The sequence below is a fragment of the Cololabis saira genome, chromosome 23, assembly GCF_033807715.1.
Source record: "Cololabis saira isolate AMF1-May2022 chromosome 23, fColSai1.1, whole genome shotgun sequence".
Lineage (NCBI taxonomy): Eukaryota > Metazoa > Chordata > Actinopteri > Beloniformes > Belonidae > Cololabis > Cololabis saira.
The window spans coordinates 1,630,504-1,651,572 of NC_084609.1; the positions used below are offsets into that span (position 1 = coordinate 1,630,504).

General features: G+C 38.1%; 1 protein-coding gene across 1 annotated transcript in view; it reads left to right on the forward strand.

Moving 5' to 3' along the window:
• Positions 1-13,450: 13,450 nt before the first annotated feature.
• The window catches only part of xpot (exportin, tRNA (nuclear export receptor for tRNAs)), a 43,724-nt gene continuing 36,105 nt past the window's right edge, over positions 13,451-21,069 (forward strand). Inside the window, exons 1-2 of the mRNA XM_061715105.1 lie at positions 13,451-13,575; positions 19,665-19,853. Coding sequence (XP_061571089.1) covers positions 19,767-19,853 — 87 coding nt within the window. The 5' untranslated portion in view covers positions 13,451-13,575; positions 19,665-19,766. The remainder of the gene's footprint in view (positions 13,576-19,664; positions 19,854-21,069) is intronic.

A 21,069-nucleotide genomic window follows, 5' to 3' on the forward strand; every position in this document is an offset into this window, starting at 1 on the left:
GGGAGAAAAGATGGAAGGAAGGAAGGAAGGAAGGAAGGAAGGAAGGAAGGAAGGAAGGAAGGAAGGAAGGAAGAGAGGAAGGAAGGAAGGAAGGGAGAAAAGAAGGAAGGAAGGAAAGAAGGTAGGAAGGAAGGAAAGAAGGAAGGAAGGAAAGAAGGAAGGAAGGAAGGAAGGAAGGAAGGAAGAGAGGAAGGAAGGAAGGAAGGAAGGAAGGAAGGAAGGAAGGAAGGAAGGAAGGAAGGAAGGAAGGAAGGAAGGAAGGAAGGAAGGAAGGACGGAAGTAGGAAAGGGAGTAAGGAAGGGAGAAAAGAAGGAAGGAAGGAAGGAAGGAAGGAAGGAAGGAAGAGAGGAAGGAATGAAGGAAGGAAGGAAGGAAGGAAGGAAGGAAGGAAGGAAGGAAGGAAGGAAGAGAGGAAGGAAGGAAGGAAGGGAGAAAAGAAGGAAGGAAGGAAGGAAGGAAGGAAGGAAGGAAGGAAGGAAGGAAGAGAGGAAGGAAGGAAGGAAGGGAGAAAAGAAGGAAGGAAGGAAAGAAGGAAGGAAGGAAGGAAGGAAGGAAGAGAGGAAGGAAGGAAGGAAGGAAGGAAGGAAGGAAGGAAGGAAGGAAGGAAGAAAGGAAGGAAGGAAGGAAGGAAGGAAGAAAGGAAGAAAGGAAGGAAGGAAGGAAGGAAGGAAGGAAGGAAGGAAGGAAGGAAGAGAGGAAGGAGAAAAGAAGGAAGGACGAGAGGAAGGAAGGAAGAAAGGAGTAAGGAAGGGAGAAAAGAAGGAAGGAAGGAAGAGAGGAAGGAAGGAAGGAAGGAAGGAAGGAAGGAAGGAAGGAAGGAAGGAAGGAAGGAAGGAAGGAAGAAAGGAGAAAAGAGAAAGAAGAAGGAAGGAAGGAAGGAAGGAAGGAGGAAGGAAGGAAGGAAGGAAGGAAGGAAGTAGGAAAGGGAGTAAGGAAGGGAGAAAAGAAGGAAGGAAGGAAGGAAGGAGGAAGGAAGGAGGAAGGAAGGAAGGAAGAGAGAGGAAGGAAGGAAAGAGAAGGAAGGAAGGAAGGAAGGAAGGAAGGAAGGAAGGAAGGAAGGAAGGAAGGAAAAGAAGGAAGGAAGGAAGGAAGGAAGGAAGGAAGGAAGGAAGGAAGGAAGGAAGGAAGGAAGGAAGGAAGGAAGGAAGGAAGGAAGGAAGGAAGGAAGGAAGGAAGGAAGGAAGAGGGGAAGGAAGAGAGGAAGGAAGGAAGGAAGGAAGGAAGAAAGGAAGGAAGAGAGGAAGGAAGGAAGAAAGGAGAAAGAAGGAAGGAAGGAAGGAAGGAAGGAAGAAAGGAAGGAAGAGAGGAAGGAAGGAAGAAAGGAAGGAAGGAAGAAAGGAAGGAAGAGAGGAAGGAAGGAAGAAAGGAGAAAAGAAGGAAGGAAGGAAGGAAGGAAGGAGAGAGGAAGGAAGGAAGGAAGGAAGGAAGGAAGTAAGGAAGAAAAGAAGGAAGGAAGGAGAGGAAGGAAGGAAGGAAGAGAGGAAGGAAGGAAGGAAGGAAGGAGAAAAGAAGGAAGGAAGGAAGGAAGAGAGGAAGGGAGGAAGAAAGAAGGAAGGAAGGAAGGAAGGAAGGAAGAGAGGAAGGAAGGAAGAAAGGAAGAAGGAAGGAAGGAAGGAAGGAAGGAAGGAAGGAAGGAAGGAAGGAAGAGAGGAAGGAAGGAATGAAGGAAGGAAGGAAGGAAGGAAGGAAGGAAGGAAGGAAGAGGAAGGAAGAGAGGAAGGAAGGAAGAAGGAGAAAGAAGAGAGGAAGGAAGGAAGGAAGGAGGAAGGAAGGAAGAAAGGAAGGAAGGAAGGAGGAAGAAAGGAAGAAAGGAAGGAAGGAAGGAAGGAAGGAAGGAGAAGGAAGAGGGAAGGAGAAAAGAAGGAAGGATGAGAGGAAGGAAGGAAGAAAGGGAGTAAGGAAGGGAGAAAAGAAGGAAGGAAGGAAGAGAGGAAGGAAGGAAGGAAGGAAGGAAGGAAGGAAGGAAGGAAGGAAGGAAGGAAGAAAGGAGAAAAGAGAAAGAAGGAAGGAAGGAAGGAAGGAAGGAAGGAAGGAAGGAGAAAGAAGGAAGGAAGTAGGAAAGGGAGTAAGGAAGGGAGAAAAGAAGGAAGGAGGAAGGAAGGAAGGAAGGAAGGAAGGAAGGAAGGAAGGAAGGAAGGAAGAGGAAGGAAGGAAAAGAGGAAGGAAGGAAGGAAGGAAGGAAGGAAGGAAGGAAGGAAGGAGAAAAGAAGGAAGGAAGGAAGGAAGGAAGGAAGGAAGGAAGGAAGAAAGGAAGGAAGGAAGAAAGGAAGGAAGAGAGGAAGGAAGGAAGAAAGGAGAAAAGAAGGAAGGAAGGAAGGAAGGAAGGATGAGAGGAAGGAAGGAAGGAAGGAAGGAAGGAAGGAAGGTTAAGGAAGAAAGAAGGAAGGAAGAGAGGAAGGAAGGAAGGAAGAGAGGAAGGAAGGAAGGAAGGAAGGAGAAAAGAAGGATGGAAGGAAGGAGAGAGGAAGGGAGGAAGAATAAGAAGGAAGGAAGGAAGGAAGGAAGGAAGTGAGGAAGGAAGGAAGAAAGGAAGGAAGGAAGGAAGGAAGAAGGAAGGAAGGAAGGAGGAAGAAGAGAGGAAGGAAGGAAGGAAGGAAGGAAGGAAGGAAGGAGGATGGAAGGAAGGAAGGAAGAGAGGAAGGAAGGATGGTTGGAAGAAAGGAAGGAAGGTTGGAGGAAGAATGGAAGTAGGAAGGAAGGATGGAGGAAGGTGGGAGGAAGGAGAGAGGAAGGTGAAAAGAAGGAAGGATGAGAGGAAGGAAGGAAGAAAGGGAGTAAGGAAGGGAGAAAAGAAGGAAGGAAGGAAGAGAGGAAGGAAGGAAGGAAGGAAGGAAGGAAGGAAGGAAGAAAGGAGAAAAGAGAAAAGAAGGAAGGAAGGAAGGAAGGAAGGAAGGAAGGAAGGAAGGAAGGAAGGAAGAAGGAAGGAAGGAAGGAAGGAAGGAAGGAAGGAAGGAAGGAAGAGAGGAAGGAAGGAAAAGAGGAAGGAAGGAAGGAAGAAGGAGGAAGGAAGGAAGGAAGAAGGAAGGAGAAAAGAAGGAAGGAAGGAAGGAAGGAAGGAAGGAAGGAAGGAAGGAAGGAAGGGAGGAAGGAAGGAAGAAAGAAGGGAGGGAAGTAGGAAGGAATGGATAAAATAAGGAAAGAATGAAGGAAAAGCAAAGAAGGTAATAAAGGAACGAATGACGGAAGGAGGTAGGAAGAAAAAGGAGGAAAAGAGGAAAGGAAGAAGGAAGGAGAGAAGAATTGGGTCATTTTGACCCAAAGACACAAGGGTTAATGATTTATCAAAGTATCTTTTATTTGAAGTATCTTTCTGAAATGTCGATGCTATTTGTTTTAAAATGCCTTCTTGTTTTTGTTGTTATTAATTTTACTTCTCTACCTTATTGTTTGTGTCTCTTGTTCATGATACTTCCTAAAATGTTCTATTTTCTTATATTTTATTTCCTCTACCAGCAGCTTATATAAATGTGTTTTCTTGTTTATAAATTGTGTTCAATTAAAAAAATAAATTAAAAAAGACAGTTGCGCAATAGTCTTAATTTTGGGGCCGATCCTGTTGTTAACAATATTAAAGAATAATTTAAGTTGTTAACGATACTGAAGAATAATGTGAGTTGTTTTGGAGGAATTTGTTGTTTGGACTCTTTCACTTTGACAGGATTAAGACAAAAACCCAATGAAACATTCATTATTAACCTCATCATACTGTTGGCTAAATTTCACATTCACAAATGTAAATTTACACTTAGAAAACACTCTTTTATTGCTTAAACAGAACATTGACTCCATTAAACTTTCTCTAAATCAAAAGGCGATCAAAACTATTAATATCTGCTCATTTGAATGTTTTCTTCTAAACTCTTATCCCCCCAGGGATGAAATGTGATTTCTATGTTCGGCTGAAGATATTTTCGCTTTTATTTTCTCATTGATTTTACAAAAAAACAAGGCACATTATGATTCCAGAAGAACATTTTCATCATAAAACACAGAGCAACCAATGAGTAAAATAAAACAAAGAAGATACAGAGCGAAAAAGAAAGAAAAGGAATAAACAATTAAAAAAAACAACAAAAAAACGCAAGTGATGAGTCAGGAATTAGGGAACAAAGAAACTTATGAAGATTCTGGGCTTTTTCAATCGTGCAAGATTTTAAATAGTTTTTGTACTGAATTATTTCGTTTAGATATGCAATAAAGATTGGATTAATTTTCAAAAAGCGACATTTATGAATAAAAAATGTAGCAATATAATTAAATTATTGATTCCAAAGTCTATTTTTTGTCCTCCACTTGTAAACCAACTTTAATGCTTTCAAATGTAAGAATAGGAATGGTTTGATCATTTTATTATCCAAAACAAGAAAAACAAAGATGCTCTAAGTTTCCATGTCTGCGTTACAAAAAGTACAAATATTCAAATCTAAATCAAAACTTTTATGTAAAAATCATTCCATGGATAAACCTCATTGATTATTTTAAAATGAACTTCTTTATCCTTAGGTGGAAGTGGACAGGAGAGGTAACTGGTTCTCATCTTAATTAAAAAACTAGTCGTATAGACCCCTTTCCGTGTTTGTAAACAAGTATGACGTAGGCAAGCTGCACGCGCATTGTTGCGGCAGAAAGACGGAGTTCATGACAGTTTACACCAGCCGAATGACGGAAAAAGATCGTGGAAATTACGTTACTAAACTAACTTTGGCGGATGGAAAGCAACTTCCTTCCCGGAGGAAGATATCACAAAGTGGCCCGATGTCCAATGGCCGGATATTCATCTGTATTTGGTTGAGAAACCTAGTGTTTACTCAGGAGAAGCTGCGACACTGTCAGCAGCTGTCACAGCTGAAGTTTGTAAAGAATTATGACAGTCAACTGAATGTATTTTATACACTAGACATTTAAGTTATTTTATTATTTCATATTTATTTAATTTATCTTATTATTTTTGTTAATTTACTGTGTCCCCTTTGTTTCTTAATGAGTTTCATTAAGCATTGCCTTTGAATGAAAGCCATGTCATGTGTACCTTTGTCTGTGCTGGCTGAATGAAGTTGATAGTTATTTTTAAAAAAATTTAAAATTAAAAAATTATATGAGCTTTATTGTCCATCCTGCATCTCACATTATCACCATTAATTTACAGAAACCTATTCCCACTAATATGATAAAAAGAAAAACATTAAAAGGCATATAATGCAAAATACTGTTTTTTAAAACTTAGTTCATTATTTTTTAGGTAAATTCATTATTTTTATTTGAGGGTTTGTGGGGATTAATATATCTATAATATACCTGAGTTTGATATACAACACATATAGTGAATATATGTATATTTGTGCAGCATATTTACAGCTGTGGAAGTTGGATGTTTGTAGCTTTAAAAAGAGAAAATAATCAATACATTTACACAATCAGTGAGAAAAAACAAATAACTCCGGTAGTTTATTAACAAAATTTTAATAGTCAAGTAAATCATTAATGGCTGATATTCAATTCATAGTCACAGCTCCAAATCACTGATGAGAAAATAAAAAAATGTCAAGACTTGATGTTATTATTCAGAACCCTTATTTCTTAGATTTTTTCGGAACAACACTTTTACTAAGGTTTGTGAGACTAGCACACACAATAACAATATCATCATTATTCCTCTGGGAATTGCAAAAAATGTATGTTCCTCAGGATTTCGATTTGTACACCCGTACACACAACAGCTGGTGGGCATGTTGTTCTTCTATAACGTTACTGCAACTCCAAAAACGCAATTTAAGAAACAAATCTTCCCTCGCTCTATTCAAACTCATGCAACTTCTGCCGCTCTTCTGCCGCAACAATGCGCGCGCATCCTGTGATGACGTAGGCTGGAAAGGGGTCTATAGAAGTATTTTGATAAAGTTTGATGCCTTGTTGTTTGTATATAAAGATATTTTTCAATAAAAAAAAAAAAAATGGCCCGATCCTTCTCTTTCCGGTTTATTGACCAATAGCAGCAGCTGAACCGGAAGCCCCGCCCCCTCATTTGCATAATGACACGTAAACGCATCAGGTAAAGAAAAAAGAGGAGATGAGAGACTGGACAAAGTTAATTCATAAATTCTATCCTACAAATGATCACATTGTAAAAAGATTCAAAAGAAATATCGATTCAAAATGTACTTTTTGTTCTGCAAATTGGGAAACAAGGACTCACTTATTCTGGCTTGTTCAAACTTTTTGGAGTGATATGTGTAATTTTGTGTCTGAAAGCTTTGAAACTGATTTCAGATTATTCTGGAAGAATGTGTTTGTTGTTTGGTGTTTTTGACCATGTAACGATTAGAACAAAAGCCAAAAGGACATTTATTATTCATTTGTTGATTATTCTTGCAAAATTACACATCCACAAATCCAAATTCTTACACAAAAAACCCTCTTTTTTTACTTTTCATTGTGAATTAAATCAGTATCTGGACTCTATTAAGTTTTCTTCTAATTCAAAAGCATCAAAACCATAAATGTATGTTTTCTGTTATAATTTCATCCCCCTGGCTGGTTATAATGTGTTTTTATTTGAGTAACACTCTTTATATGTTATAATTCAATTTGAAATTGCATAATGTGAAGTTTTGTTATCATTGTACTTTTTGCAAATGTTAATAAAAAAGAAAAGAGGAGATGAGAGAATAAAACCAAACATCACTGATGTGACACCGACAGTTGTGCAATTGTGGCTAATATTATTTTTTACATAGATACAATTGATAAATCAGTGTCTCTCTTGGTTAATGTCCTTCTCTTACTGGCTAAATATCATTTACACTGATGTAAGTGGAGAAAAACGAAGCCTCTTTCCAATGTTTTTAAATGATTTCTAAAGTTTTTTTGTCTCTATAAAAAAAAATTAAGTCAAATAACTAAAAAAATGATTAACCCTTGTGCTGTCTTTGGGTCAAGGGAGGGTGAAGGGAGAAAAGAAGGAAGGAAGGAAAGAAGGAAGTAAGGAAGAAAGGGAGGAAGAAAGGGAGAAAAGAAGGAAGGAAGTAGGAAAGGGAGCAAGGAAGGGAGAAAAGAAGGAAGGAAGGAAAGAAGGAAGTAGGAAAGGCAGGAAGGAAGGGAGAAAAGAAGGAAGGAAGGAAGGAAGAAAAGAAGGAAGGAAGGAAGAAAGGGAGAAAAGAAGGAAGGAAGGAAGGAAGAAAAGAAGGAAGGAAGAGAGGAAGGAAGGAAGAAAGGAGAAAAGAAGGAAGGAAGGAAGGGAGAAAAGAAGGAAGGAAGAGAGGAAGGAAGGAAGAAAGGAGAAAAGAAGGAAGGAAGTAGGAAAGGGAGTAAGGAAGGGAGAAAAGAAGGAAGGAAGGAAGGAAGGGAGAAAAGAAGGAAGGGAGTAAGGAAGGGAGAAAAGAAGGAAGGAAGGAAGGGAGAAAAGAAGGAAGGGAGTAAGGAAGGGAGAAAAGAAGGAAGGAAGTAGGAAAGGGAGTAAGGAAGGGAGAAAAGAAAAGAAAGAAGGAAGGAAGGAAGGAAGGAAGGAAGGAAGGAAGGAAGGGAGAAAAGAAAAGAAAGAAGGAAGGAAGGAAGGAAGGAAGGAAGGAAGGAAGGAAGGGAGAAAAGAAAAGAAAGAAGGGAGGGAAGAAGGAAGGAAGGAATGAATAAAATAAGGAAAGAATGAAGGAAAAGCAAAGAAGGAAATAAAGGAACGAATGACGGAAGGAGGTAGGAAGAAAAAGGAGGAAAGGAGGTAAAAAAGGAGGAGAAGAGGAAGGGAAGAAGGAAGGAGAGAAGAATTGGTTCATTTTGACCCAAAGACAGTACAAGGTTAAACGTTATATCAAAGTATCTTTTATTTGAAGTATCTTTCTGAAATGTCGATGCTATTTGTTTTAAAATACCTTCCTGGTTTTATTTGTTATTATTTTACTTTTCTACCTTATCGTTTGTGTCTCTTGTTCATGATACTTCCTAAAATGTTCTATTTTCTTATATTTTATTTCCTCTACCAGCAGCTTGTATAAATGTGTTTTCTTGTTTATAAATTGTGTTCAATTAAAAAAATAAATTAAAAAAAGACAGTTGCGCAATAGTCTTAACTTTGGGCCGATCCTGTTGTTAACAATACTGAAGAATAATTTAAGTTGTTAACGATACTGAAGAATAATTTAAGTTGTTAACGATACTGAAGAATAATTTAAGTTGTTAACGATACTGAAGAATAATTTAAGTTGTTAACAATACTGAAGAATAATTTAAGTTGTTAACGATACTGAAGAATAATTTAAGTTGTTAACGATACTGAAGAATAATTTAAGTTGTTAACGATACTGAAGAATAATTTGAGTTGTTAACAATACTGAAGAATAATTTAAGTTGTTAACAATACTGAAGAATAATTTAAGTTGTTAACGATACTGAAGAATAATTTGAGTTGTTTTGGAGGAATTTGCTGTTTGGACTCTTTGACTTTGACTGGATTAAGACAAAAACTCAATGAAACATTCATTATTAACCTCATCATACTGTTGGCTAAATTTCACATTCACAAATGTAAGTTTACACTTAGAAAACACTCTTTTATTGCTTAAACAGAACATTGACTCCATTAAACCTTCTCTAAATCAAAAGGCGATCAAAACTATTAATATCTGCTCATTTGAATGTTTTCTTCTAAACTCTTATCCCCCCAGGGATGAAATGTGATTTCTATGTTCGGCTAAAGATATTTTTTTATTTTATTTTACAAAAAAACAAGGCACATTATGATTCCAGAAGAACATTTTTATCAAAGAACACTGAGCGACAAATTAATAAAACAAAACAAAGAAGATACAGAGCGAAAAAGAAAGAAAAGGAATAAACAATTAAAAAAAAAACACAAAAAAACGCAAGTGATGAGTCAGGAATTAGGAACAAAGATTCTTCTGAAGATGCTGGACTTTTTCAATCATGCAAGATTTTAAAGTTTAGTTTTTGTACTGAATTATTTCGTTTAAATATGCAATAAAGATTGGATTCATTTTCAAAAAGCGACATTTATGAATAAAAAATGAAGCCAATATAATTAAATTATTAATTCCAAAGTTTATTTTTTTGTCCTCCACTTGTAAACCAACTTTAATGCTTTCAAATGTAAGAATAGCAATGGTTTGATCATTTTATTATCCAAAACAAGAAAAACAAAGATGCTCTAAGTTTCCATGTCTGCGTTACAAAAAGTACAATTATTCACATGTAAATTAAACCTTTTATGTAAAAATCATTCCATGGATAAACCTCATTGATTATTTTAAAACGAACTTCTTTATCCTTAGGTGGTAGTGGAAAGGAGAGGTAACCAGAGCCGGATTAACGGAGAGGCAGAGTAGGCACGTGCCTAGGGCCCGACAGGGGGGGGGGCCCAGACAGAGGGGAAAAAAAAAAAAAAAATTTTTTTTTTTTTTTTGTCTGCACACATATTAATGGTTGATAACATGCCGGTAAAAACCTAAGGCATATATATATGTGCATTATTACTATATTTAGTATACATACATATATATATACGCATACATACGCACAGGGCCGCCGCAAGGGATGTGCGAACCGTGCGACCGCACGGGGCCTGGCGCCCCAAGGGGCCTGGCGCCCCAAGGGGCCTGGCGCTATGGGCCGTTTTTTTTTCCCCTATTTTTTTTTTTCCCTTATAAATATCAGCAGTCACATTCCATTACAGACCTAAATGTGTACTAGTCTGTGCATATCAATAAATATATGTGCAATGATGACGCGTGTCTGTTGTTCAATCCAATGATCAGACCAAGCGCAGACACAAGCTGCTCTGATCCAGACGGGTGGAGTTGGAACAAACTGTCACACAATGTCGAGAAAACGAGACAGATTCAGGAAATTTCCATCAGGGGATGAAAAAAGAAAAAAACTAAAGAAAATGGAAGAGTTTAATGCCTCTCTGAAAGGCTCGTTTGATAAATTTGTTACAAAAATCACCGATCCGCTCGGGTCTCAAGCAGCCGTGGGGCCCCGCGTCGAGGCAAGCCCAGATGATGATGAGGCAGGGGAAGGTATGCAGTATTTTGCTAATTGTAGAGTTAAAATTGCGCATAGAGACACCAGATCCGACCCGAAAAACCCAAAAATTTCGCGCGCGCTCGCTACGCTCACGCGCGAGGGCCACCCTGCCTATTTCACACAGGGCCTCGCAAACCTCTCAAACGGCTCTGCATACACATACACATACATACATATACACATACAGACATACATACTACAGCACACTTTGTCTTACTGCAAATTGTATTGGTCTTTGTAGATTTGACTTCTTATTTAACTATTCAATTTAATCAACACATTTAATTAAGATTTTCTGCAAAATGCTCACAATCGATAAGATAAGGATAATTTAATAGCATTTAATAGAGCGTTGTAATAATGTATAAATAATAAAAATCTAAAAATAGTCTGATAGACTGTTTAATATACAACACATGACTTATTTTGGAATACAAAGAACCAACTTGACTATGACTATGCTATGTAAAATGTGAATTAAGTTTTATTAGTAACTTTGGTAAGTTTAAGATTTCATAAATAACATCGATGGAGGGGGGCCCAAAAATCACAGTCTGCCTAGTGTAGTCCATTTATTTAATCCGGCTCTGGAGGTAACTGTTCTCATCTTAATTAAAAAACTAGTCGTATAACGTTGAAACATATGTTTCCTCTTCAAAGGTGAAGAGTAACACACCAAAGTAAAATTAGTTCTCAAGAATTTATTATTACATTTTTTATTTTATTATATTTAAATTAAAACCATTTATAACTAAAGAAGAAATTTGTGGACTAACCACAGAATAAATCATCAGCCTTTAAGCTGGAGAATCATCGCTTGTGGAACTGCTTTCATTACTGTGGTATATTGATATTTGTAATATCACGTACATGTTGGCCTCCTCCACATCATTTAATTTAATTTAATTTAATTGAATTTAATTTATTTTTTATTTTTTTAACCTCCTCCACGTCCTTTAATTTTATTTTAATTTAATTCTTTTTAGGTGGAAGTGGAAAGGAGCGGTAACGAAATCTATGCCTCCAAAATTCCTGAAGATTTTCAACGGAAAATCCAACCAAAAGCTTTCACATTGTTACAAAACTTTGTAACCATTTTAATTTGATGGATTCATTGGATCAAAGTCAATAGCATTTAGATCATTTTCCTCAATAGATTTCACAATGTCACCTCTCCTTAAATAATGATGCTTATTTTCCAAATAAAATTGAAATTATTTTGATTAATTCTCTTGGTTAATTTGTCAGGAATATCCAATGAATCCAATGAATAGGCTGGATAGATAAGTCTAGAGCAGGGGTCGGCAACCTGCGGCTCTAGAGCCACATGCAGCTCTTTAGCGCCGCCCTAGTGGCTCCTGGAGCTTTAAAAATAATGTTTGACCTTTTTTTTTCAATTTTTTCTTTTTTTTTTTTCCTTTTTTTTCTCTTTTTTTTCCTTTTTTTCTCTTTTTCCTTTTTCCTTTTTTTATTCTTTTTTTCCTTTTTTTTTCTCTTGTTCTTTTTTTTCTTCCTTTTTCCTTTCCTTTTTAATCTCGACAGTTCGACTTTTTTCTCGACATTTGGACTTTTTTCTCGACATTGTACTTCAACATTAATCTCGACATTCTGTTTTTTTTCTCAAAATTTGGACTTTTTTTTTCGACTTTTTTCATCAAAATTTCTACTTTTTCATAAAAATTTCAAACTTTTTTTTTTCAACCTTTTTCTGAAAATTTCAACTTTTTTCTCGACTTTTTTCTCAAAATTTCACCTTTTTCTCAAAATTTCAACTTTTTCATCAAAATTTCAACTTTTTTCTCCACTTTTTTCTCAAAATTTTGACTTTTTCATCCAAATTTCAACTTTTTTCTCAAAATTTCGACTTTTTTCTCAAGATTGTACTTCAACATTAATCTCGACATTTCAACTTTTTTCTCGACATTTCGACTTTTTCTCGAAGTGAATGATGAAAAAAAAACTTCCCCCAGTTCTAACTAATATAGAAACATGCAGCATGTGTTGCCTTCATTCTAAGGCTTAGACAAGACTTTTATTTTTTTGCGGCTCCAGACATATTAGTTTTGTTTTTGGTCCAATATGGATCTAAAACATGTTGGGTTGCTGATCCCTGTTCTAGAGAGACTTTCCATCTTAGTCAGCAATATTCCACCAAAAATAGACAAGTCTCTTTAGAGTCAACTATTAAGAATAGTCCTACAATGCTCTATGTTATTTACTATATTAGAAGTTTCTCTGACAGTTTTATTTTTTGTGACTATGATCCCTAAATACTTAACTTCACTCTTTACTGGAATATAATACACATTAATCAGACGGGGATCATGAATAGCCAATAACTCACTCTTCTTCATAATAAAATGTAAACCGGAGGCTTTAGAAAACAGAGAAACCTCATTCAAAACTGCAGGAATCTGTGCATTTTAAGAACAACGTGGTGTCGTCTGCTCGCTGACTGATAACCAATGAACTTCCCATCACATTTAGTGGCTCAATGTTTACACTGTTTTTTATAAAGATTGCTAATAATTCAACCACAGTAATAAATAATAACGGTGAGCATGGACAGCCTTGACGGATACCGCGTTTAACTTCAAAACGCCGTCATGTTCCAAACGGCAAAGAAATCGAACTAATAATATTGATTGATTGATTGAATTGTTTATTTCGAACACATAAAAAAAAAAATATAAGATTTAAAAACAAATTCAAAACATACAGAAAAAAAGCAACAACAACAAAAACGTAATACAAACAGGGGAAAAAAAAAAAAAAAACGGTGTCCAAAAAGGAGCAGGTAGACGTAAAACTTATTTAACCCTGCCCCTTTGTTACCTCTATCATAAATTAAACATAAATATTAATAATAAATAGCTGCAATTACCTAATAGGCTACCGATTTTCCCATTTGTCCCAATATCATTATATAACATTTCAATTATCCTAATAAACTTTTCCCCAAATCCATGTATAATAAAAGGATGCTCAACCATGTCAAAGGCTTTGTAAAAGCAACCCCATCATCTTCAATTAAATCCCTATAATCTAATAAATCTAATACAAATCTAATATTGTTATGTATGGATCTGTCCTTAAGGAAACCAGACTGGGTGTCACTTATAATCTGTGTCATTTTCTGTTGAAGATATATAATTTGTAAACTTCGTTTTTGTGAAATAAAGTTTTTGGAGAAAAAAAAAAAGATTTGGCCCGATCATGGATCTATTATAAAACGGGCCCGATCCTTCTCCTTCCAGAAACGCATCAGGTAAAGTAAATAAAGTAGATTAGAGACTGTAAACACAAGGAATTTTATTTATTTTGAATTCCGTCAGTGAATCTCGTCCAGTCCCCCCTCACGTGACCTGGGCCGGAAGTGAACCCCAGGCGGACCCGCCCCCATCACGTGACCCGGAAGTGACCCGAGGCGGACACGCTGCAGCGGCTGGTCCAGATCTGATCCCGAACCGAGCCCTAACGGAGCCGCAGCCGAGCCTGCGGGACCAGAACCGGGTCGTGGGAGGGGTTCGGGCCCCAGTAAGGTGAGCTACGGCCCGCGCATGCGTACCGGCTCCTCCCGGAGCGTGTTTTCGGGCCCGTTAAGGTGAATAAGCTCCGCGCATGCGCACTGGCCCGCCCCGCGGAGGATCCGTTTACCAGGTGTTTCCATCAGAACCGGGACAGAACCGGGTTAAAACAGGATAAAGTTGGTAAGGGGGAGAGTTCGGGTCCGCTGGGACCGGACTGGGCCGGGCAGGGTTTGGTCTGACCCGGTTTAAGAGGTTTAAAGGCTGTTGACGTCGTGTTGCATCATGTGCTGTCAGTTCCTGCAGAATCAGCCGTTACTGCAAAAACTGAACATTTTAACTTAATATTTGTCTTATTTCTTGTTAAAATGTCTCATTTTTATGTTTCAAGTCGATTTTCACAGATTTTTCTACTTATTTCAAGTGAAAATCTACTTGAAACAGGTGAAAATTGTCAAATAACAAGATATATACTGCAAAAACTCCAAATCTTAACAGGAATATTTGTCTTATTTCTAGTTAAAATGTCTCATTTTTAGTCATAAAATCTCATTACACTTAAAATAAGACTCATCACTGGAAAAACAACAATTTTCACCTGTTTCAAGTAAATTTTCACAGATTTTTCTATTTATTTCAAGTGAAAATTGTCAAATAAGTTATTTTTCCAGTGTTGAGTCTTGTTTTAAGATTTTCACTTAAAATAAGTAGAAAAATCTGCCAGTGGGACAAGATTTTTCTGCTTGTAATGAGAAGATAAATCTTGTTCCACTGGCAGATTTTTTTACTTATTTCAAGTGAAAATTTACTTGAAACAGGTGAAAATTGTCAAATAACAAGTTATTTATCTGGTAATGACTCTTGTTTTAAGTGTAATGAGATTTTTTTTACTAGTGAAACGGACGAGGAAGAGACACGAACAAGTAAATATTGAGTCATTACCGTCTGGAAACGTGGATGAAGAGAAGGAGAAAAATAAAAATAATATATTAGAGGACCAAGATTTTTTTTTCATTATGCACTTCGAGAAAAAAGTCGAGAAAAAAGTTGAATTTTCAAGAAAAAAGTCAAAATGTCGAGAAAAAAGTCAAAATGTCGAGAAAAAAGTCAAAACGTCAGTTCCTGCAGAATCAGCCGTTACTGCAAAAACTCTACATCTTAACGGGAATATCTGTCTTATTTCTAGTTAAAATGTCTCATTTTTAGTCATAAAATCTCATTACACTTAAAGCAGGACTCATCACTTGAAATAAAACAACTTATTTGACAATTTTCACCTGTTTCAAGTAAATTTTCACTTGAAATAAGTAGAAAAATCTGCCAGCTGTTTTGTAATTGTTTTACCAACGTATTGTTGTTCATGTATCCATGTTCTTTTTTTATTTTGTGTTTCACTCATAGTGACATGTTATGTACCGTTGTAGGAGTTTGGGAACAAAAAGAGCTGAAAAAAGCTTTTTGTGGACGAAGGAAAAACATGAGTAGTTTATTCCAGTCTCTCGTTCCAACTGCCCGTAACCACGGTAACAGAAAACACATCGTCATCAGTAATAACGGCTAGATTCTGGTGAATTCTAACCTACTGAAACTAAACAGCGGCCACTACGCCGTCTTATTTGCTCAGGAGTCAATATAATAAGTTGTAAAAACAATACCCCATGCACACTCACACACACTTATTTTTTTCTTTATTATTTATATATTGCATTATTAGTTTGCCATCACTTTTGTGTAGTTATACTTTTTGTTTTTGTATGTTAATCTTGTTCTTTATAACTTCAGTGGAGGCTTCAAATAAGCCCATTGGGTTTTTTGCCTCTTCCTGCACCGTATAGTATTTATCTTTTAATATTTAAAACTGTGCAAAACAATAAACTAAACTAAATCAATGGAACAAGATTTATCTTCTTATTTCAAGCAAAAAAATCTTGTTCCACTGGCAGATTTTTCTACTTATTTCAAGTGAAAATCTACTTGAAACAGGTGAAAATTGTTTTTTTTTCCAGTGATGAGTCTTATTTTAAGTGCAATGAGATTTTTTTACTAAAAACTGAGACATTTTAACTAGAAATAAGACAGATATTCTTGTTAAGATGTGGAGTTTTTGCAGTGTGAAGAATGGATTGATTCTGTCCACAAAATTCACATCATGGAAAGATTGGACTTTAGTGGTATTAAATAACATCTGGGTTTTCTTTTTAACACTTTTACACGCCCGAAAAAAGTGCTTTTCCAATTTCTTCCTCAAAAACCCAGTTTACTTTTCAGGAGTGATGAAACCACAGAGTGATAAATGAAGAGCAGCGTCAGCTGAGAATAACTAAACTAAACTGAATTAGATTAAAGTTTATCTGAAGTTCAGCGTCTCTGCCAGAACCATTTCCTCTAGATCAACAACTAAATTAGAACTAAATTAGCTGCTTTTGTTGGAGTGAAGCCGGACGGAGAAAATACACTGAAAAAACTCTTTACAATAATATTTGTCTTATTTCTAGTTAAAATGTCTCATGTTTAGGCAAAGAAAATCTAATTAAACTTAAAACATCACTGGAAAAAACAACAATTTTCACCTGTTTCAAGTAAATTTTCACTTAAAATAAGTAGAAAAATCTGCCAGTGGAACAAGATTTTTTTGCTTGTAATAAGAAGATAAATCAGATTTTTCTATTTATTTCAAGTGAAAATTTACTTGAAACAGGTGAAAATTGTCAAATAAGTTATTTTTCTGGTAATGACTCCTCCTTTTTTTATTGTTTATTTTCGTCATCCAAAAAACAATGTTACATCGGTGCAACCATCATCATTATACAGCAACCACACACACACACACACACACACACACACACACACACACACACACACACACACACACACACAGTGCAATAATACATCTGTTACACTATCATATAATATTTTTTAGGTGTGAAGAAGCAAACAAAAGCCAGGTAATAACAGTTACACTATGACATTTGGTGTCAATGAATTACAATATTACATTATACCCGTTGATAGCAGGGCTGGGGATCGATTCAAATGTCAAGATTCGATTCGATTCCGATTCTTAAGATTCAGAATCGATTATCAAGATTTGATCCGATTCCAATATTGATTTGGGTTAGTGTTAATAAAACTGTTTTTTCAGCTGTTGCATGAATGATATGACTGTAGTTCTGCAACATATTAATACTAGTATTATATTGAGATTCAACAGCCAGTATTGCAGCTAATGATGCTGTAAGGACCAATCAGCTCCCAGAATGCTGATAGAACTGAAACAGAAACATCGTGTAGAATTACCAAACAGATCCAGGAGGAAACAGAGATGATGAAATCACTTTTAGTTTTTCCCACATTACGTTTTTATTTGTTCCATTTTTGGTCTATTTTGGTTTTTAATTTTTGAGCATTTGGTTTTTAGCATTTTTTGCAAATGTAACCCCAAGACAGTAAATAAAGTAATGAAATATAGACAATTTATGCAATTATAACCTAACACTTTAATGTTTTCATACCTTTAAACATAATTAAAGGCAGAAACATGGCACCAGTTATTCTCATGTCCAACAAAACATTCATTTTTTGGGGATAAACAAAAAAATAACCAAAAGTTGTAAATTAATGATGAAAAAAAAAAAACATAAATAAATAAAAGAAAGAAAAAAAAAGAACCCCCCCCCCCAAAAAAAAAATAAAAAATAAAAAATGGATCTTTAGACATATGAATCGATTTTTAGGAATTAATATGAGAATCGATTTAGAATTGGGAAATCGATTTTTTCAACACAGGCCTAGTTGATAGTGTTAATTTTAAACATTGTTTTGAAGGTATGGATTGAACTACACATTCTTAAGTCCTGTTCGCAACAATTCCATAGTTTTACACCATTTACTGAAATACAATGTTCTTTTGACTTTGTTCTGGCCTTTCTGGCATTTCTCACTTCATATTAGTTTTCCTGGGTTTGGAACAGCTCAGCTTGTTTTAAGTGTAATGAGATTTTCTGACTAAAAATGAGACATTTTACCTAAGAATAATAGAGTTTTTGCAGTGTAACAGAAGCAGCTGTTTTAACGGGCGTGTCGGCCCACCTGGACGTGATGTCATCACCAGATGTTTCCAGATGTTTGAACGGACCTACAGGATCCACCAGAACCAGGAAACATACTGTTATTTATAAAAATGACCGCCGGGTCAGACAGGATTAAATTAAACCATAAATCATCCGCCATAACGATCTTATCAATGAAATCACTTTTCTGAATCAACTGCATCATCAACAAGAGTAACAACTATCGGTGCGGCAGTTCTAAAAAAAACACATGAACGTTTCCGTTTAGTTATTGAAACCTCCGTCGTCGTCGTCGTGTGGCTTCGGGAAACGGTTTGGGTCGTACTTATACATAAACTCCTAATTTGAATCTCAGCTCCTTCAGCGAGTCATGGCAAAGGTCAAATATCCATAACTTTTCTCCCTGGGAGTCCCCCAGGGCTCGGTGCTGGGGCTCCTTTTGTTTCCCATCTCAGCTCATCCTTTTAACCCGGTTATCACTTTACATGATTATTATCACTTTTAAACCTGGATTATGGTTCTGTTTTAAGCCAACGCAGAGCTACACCGTTGCCGTGACGTCGTTGTGAACCTTCACACTTCTCCGTCACTCCATTTCACCGCGGTGCAGTTCCCCCAGAGCGCTAGTTGATACTTTGTTTAGCTTCCGTGAATCAAAGAGATAAGACAACTATTGTGTAAAAAACCAAAACAACCAAAAAAATAAATCACACACACATGAAGAAAAGAGGCTGAAAGTTCACGACTGCTTCATGAACCGGAACCAGAAATGCGTTGCTACCAAGAGAACCAATCACAGCCTCTCGGTCTGCGTTGGGTCGTAGTTACAGTTTGTGGGAGGTGCTAGCATGCTACGGCGTAGCTACGGAGAGACTCCCACGTAGCCGCTAACCTTACGGCGTAGGCTCTGCGTTGATTTAACCATAAGTAACTCAGCCTTTATGCAGATGATACCCAGCTATATCTGTCATCAGAATCAGAATCATGTTTATTTGGCCAGGTCGGTCAGACAAGACATGGAATTTGACTCTGTTATTTTCGCTCACTCTACAGTAATTACCGCATTGGCCTGAATATAAGACGGTGTTTTTTGCATTGAAATAAGACTGAAAAAGTGGGCGTCGTCTTACATTCGGGGTCTAGACGTTATACCCATTCACAACGCTAGATGGCGCCAGATATCTTTAAAGCGAATGCTGAACTAAACTCCCCAGGACAAAGGAACCCCTGTCATGAAGAAGAAAAATAAAAACTAGTATGAGAAAGAAAAGAGAAGAAAATAAGAGCAGAGATAACAGAAAGTGGAGAAACGTAGCGACAATCTGGAGAAAAGTGGGTGAAGTTCGGCCGGTGAACCGGCAGCTGAGGAGAAGTTATGATGCAAACTTCAAGATAATGATTTGAATGAGGCAAAATAACAGGCTTTTTCTCTACAATATATTGTTATAATCATTTGTCTCAGATTTACTGTCATTATTTTCTGTATAAAAATTGAATTTGGTGTTCAAAAAGTCTTTCTTCAAAGTTGAGTCTTGAAAAAGAGGGTCGTCTTATAATCAGGGTCGTCTTATATTCGGGACAATACGGTAGGTAATAGACAATGACAGCTCTTATTAACATATATACAATTTTTAAAAAGTGAAAGGTGCAGCAGAATGAGGTAGACATGATTATTGGAAGATGCTTTGTTACAGCATATGATTGTTATTATTATTGCACAGTGATTGGTTTCTCTGAGATTCTGAGTGATGTTCGTTTATCAGAGCAGTAGCTCGGGGGAAGAAACTGTCTCTGAGTCTGGAGGTTTTGGTGTAAACAGCTCTGTAGATCCGTCCACAGGAGAGGAGTTCAATCATTTCTGTTAATGACTTCACGGTCCCATCAGGAACCAACTACGTGGCGTCAATATCTCAAACTGGCTGCTTTGTAGAAAATTGAGCCGTGCGTCAAGGACAATGATGTTTGTCAGTGTTACAGATTCTGTTTGCTTGGCAGGAGACAGGTTGAACTTTAATTCTTCTTCTTCTCCCCCAGATGAGCCAGCCCTGCCCGGCGGCAGCAGCATCTCTAGCAGAGAGCATCGTTCCGTGGTGTCTGTATCTCATGGTTCCGGCCCTGGAGGAGAGCTAACCACCAATGGCCTGCCAGTCTGTCTCTGCAGTCATGGACGAGCAGGCCCTGCTGGGGCTGAACCCCAACGCCGACGCCCGCTACCGCCAGAGGGTGAGACACCGCTTTATTAGCCTATTAGCATCTTACAGCCGTGTCCCGCTACCGCCAGAGGGTGAGAGGCCGCTTTATTAGCCTTATTAGCATCTTACAGCCCCGCTACCGCCAGAGGGTGAGACGCCGCTACCGCCGCTTTATTAGCCTTATTAGCATCTTACAGCCGTGTCCCGCCAGAGGGTGAGAGGCTGCACCGGTTTATTAGCCTTATTAGCAACTTACAGCCGTGTCCCGCTACCGCCAGAGGGTGAGAGGCCGCTTTATTAGCCTTATTAGCAACGCCGACGCCCGCTACCGCCAGAGGGTGAGACACCGCACCGGTTTATTAGCCTTATTAGCATCTTACAGCCCCGCTACCGCCAGAGGGTGAGACCATACCGCCGGGTTATTAGCTTTATTAGCATCTTACAGCCGTGTCCCGCTACCGCCAGAGGGTGAGAGGCCGCTACCGCCGCTTTATTAGCTTTATTAGCAATGCCGACGCCCGCTACCGCCAGAGGGTGAGAGGCCGCTTTATTAGCCTTATTAGCAATGCCGACGCCCGCTACCGCCAGAGGGTGAGACACCGCACCGGTTTATTAGCCTTATTAGCATCTTACAGCAGCCTGCTACCGCCAGAGGGTGAGAGGCCGCTTTATTAGCCTTATTAGCAACGCCGACGCCCGCTACCGCCAGAGGGTGAGAGGCCGCTTTATTAGCCTTATTAGCAACGCCGACGCCCGCTACCGCCAGAGGGTGAGAGGCCGCTTTATTAGCCTTATTAGCATCTTACAGCCGTGTCCCGCTACCGCCAGAGGGTGAGAGGCCGCTTTATTAGCCTTATTAGCATCTTACAGCCCCGCTACCGCCAGAGGGTGAGAGGCCGCTACCAACGCTTTATTAGCCTATTAGCAACGCCGACGCCCGCTACCGCCAGAGGGTGAGAGGCTGCTACCGCCGCTTTATTAGCCTATTAGCAACGCCGACGCCCGCTACCGCCAGAGGGTGAGACACATGTTTATTAGCCTTATTAGCAACGCCGACGCCCGCTACCGCCAGAGGGTGAGACATCCCGCCCGTTTATTAGCCTTATTAGCATCTTACAGCCGCGTCCCGCTACCGCCAGAGGGTGAGAGGCCGCTTTATTAGCCTTATTAGCAACGCTGACGCCCGCTACCGCCAGAGGGTGAGAGGCCGCTACCGCCGCTTTATTAGCCTTATTAGCATCTTACAG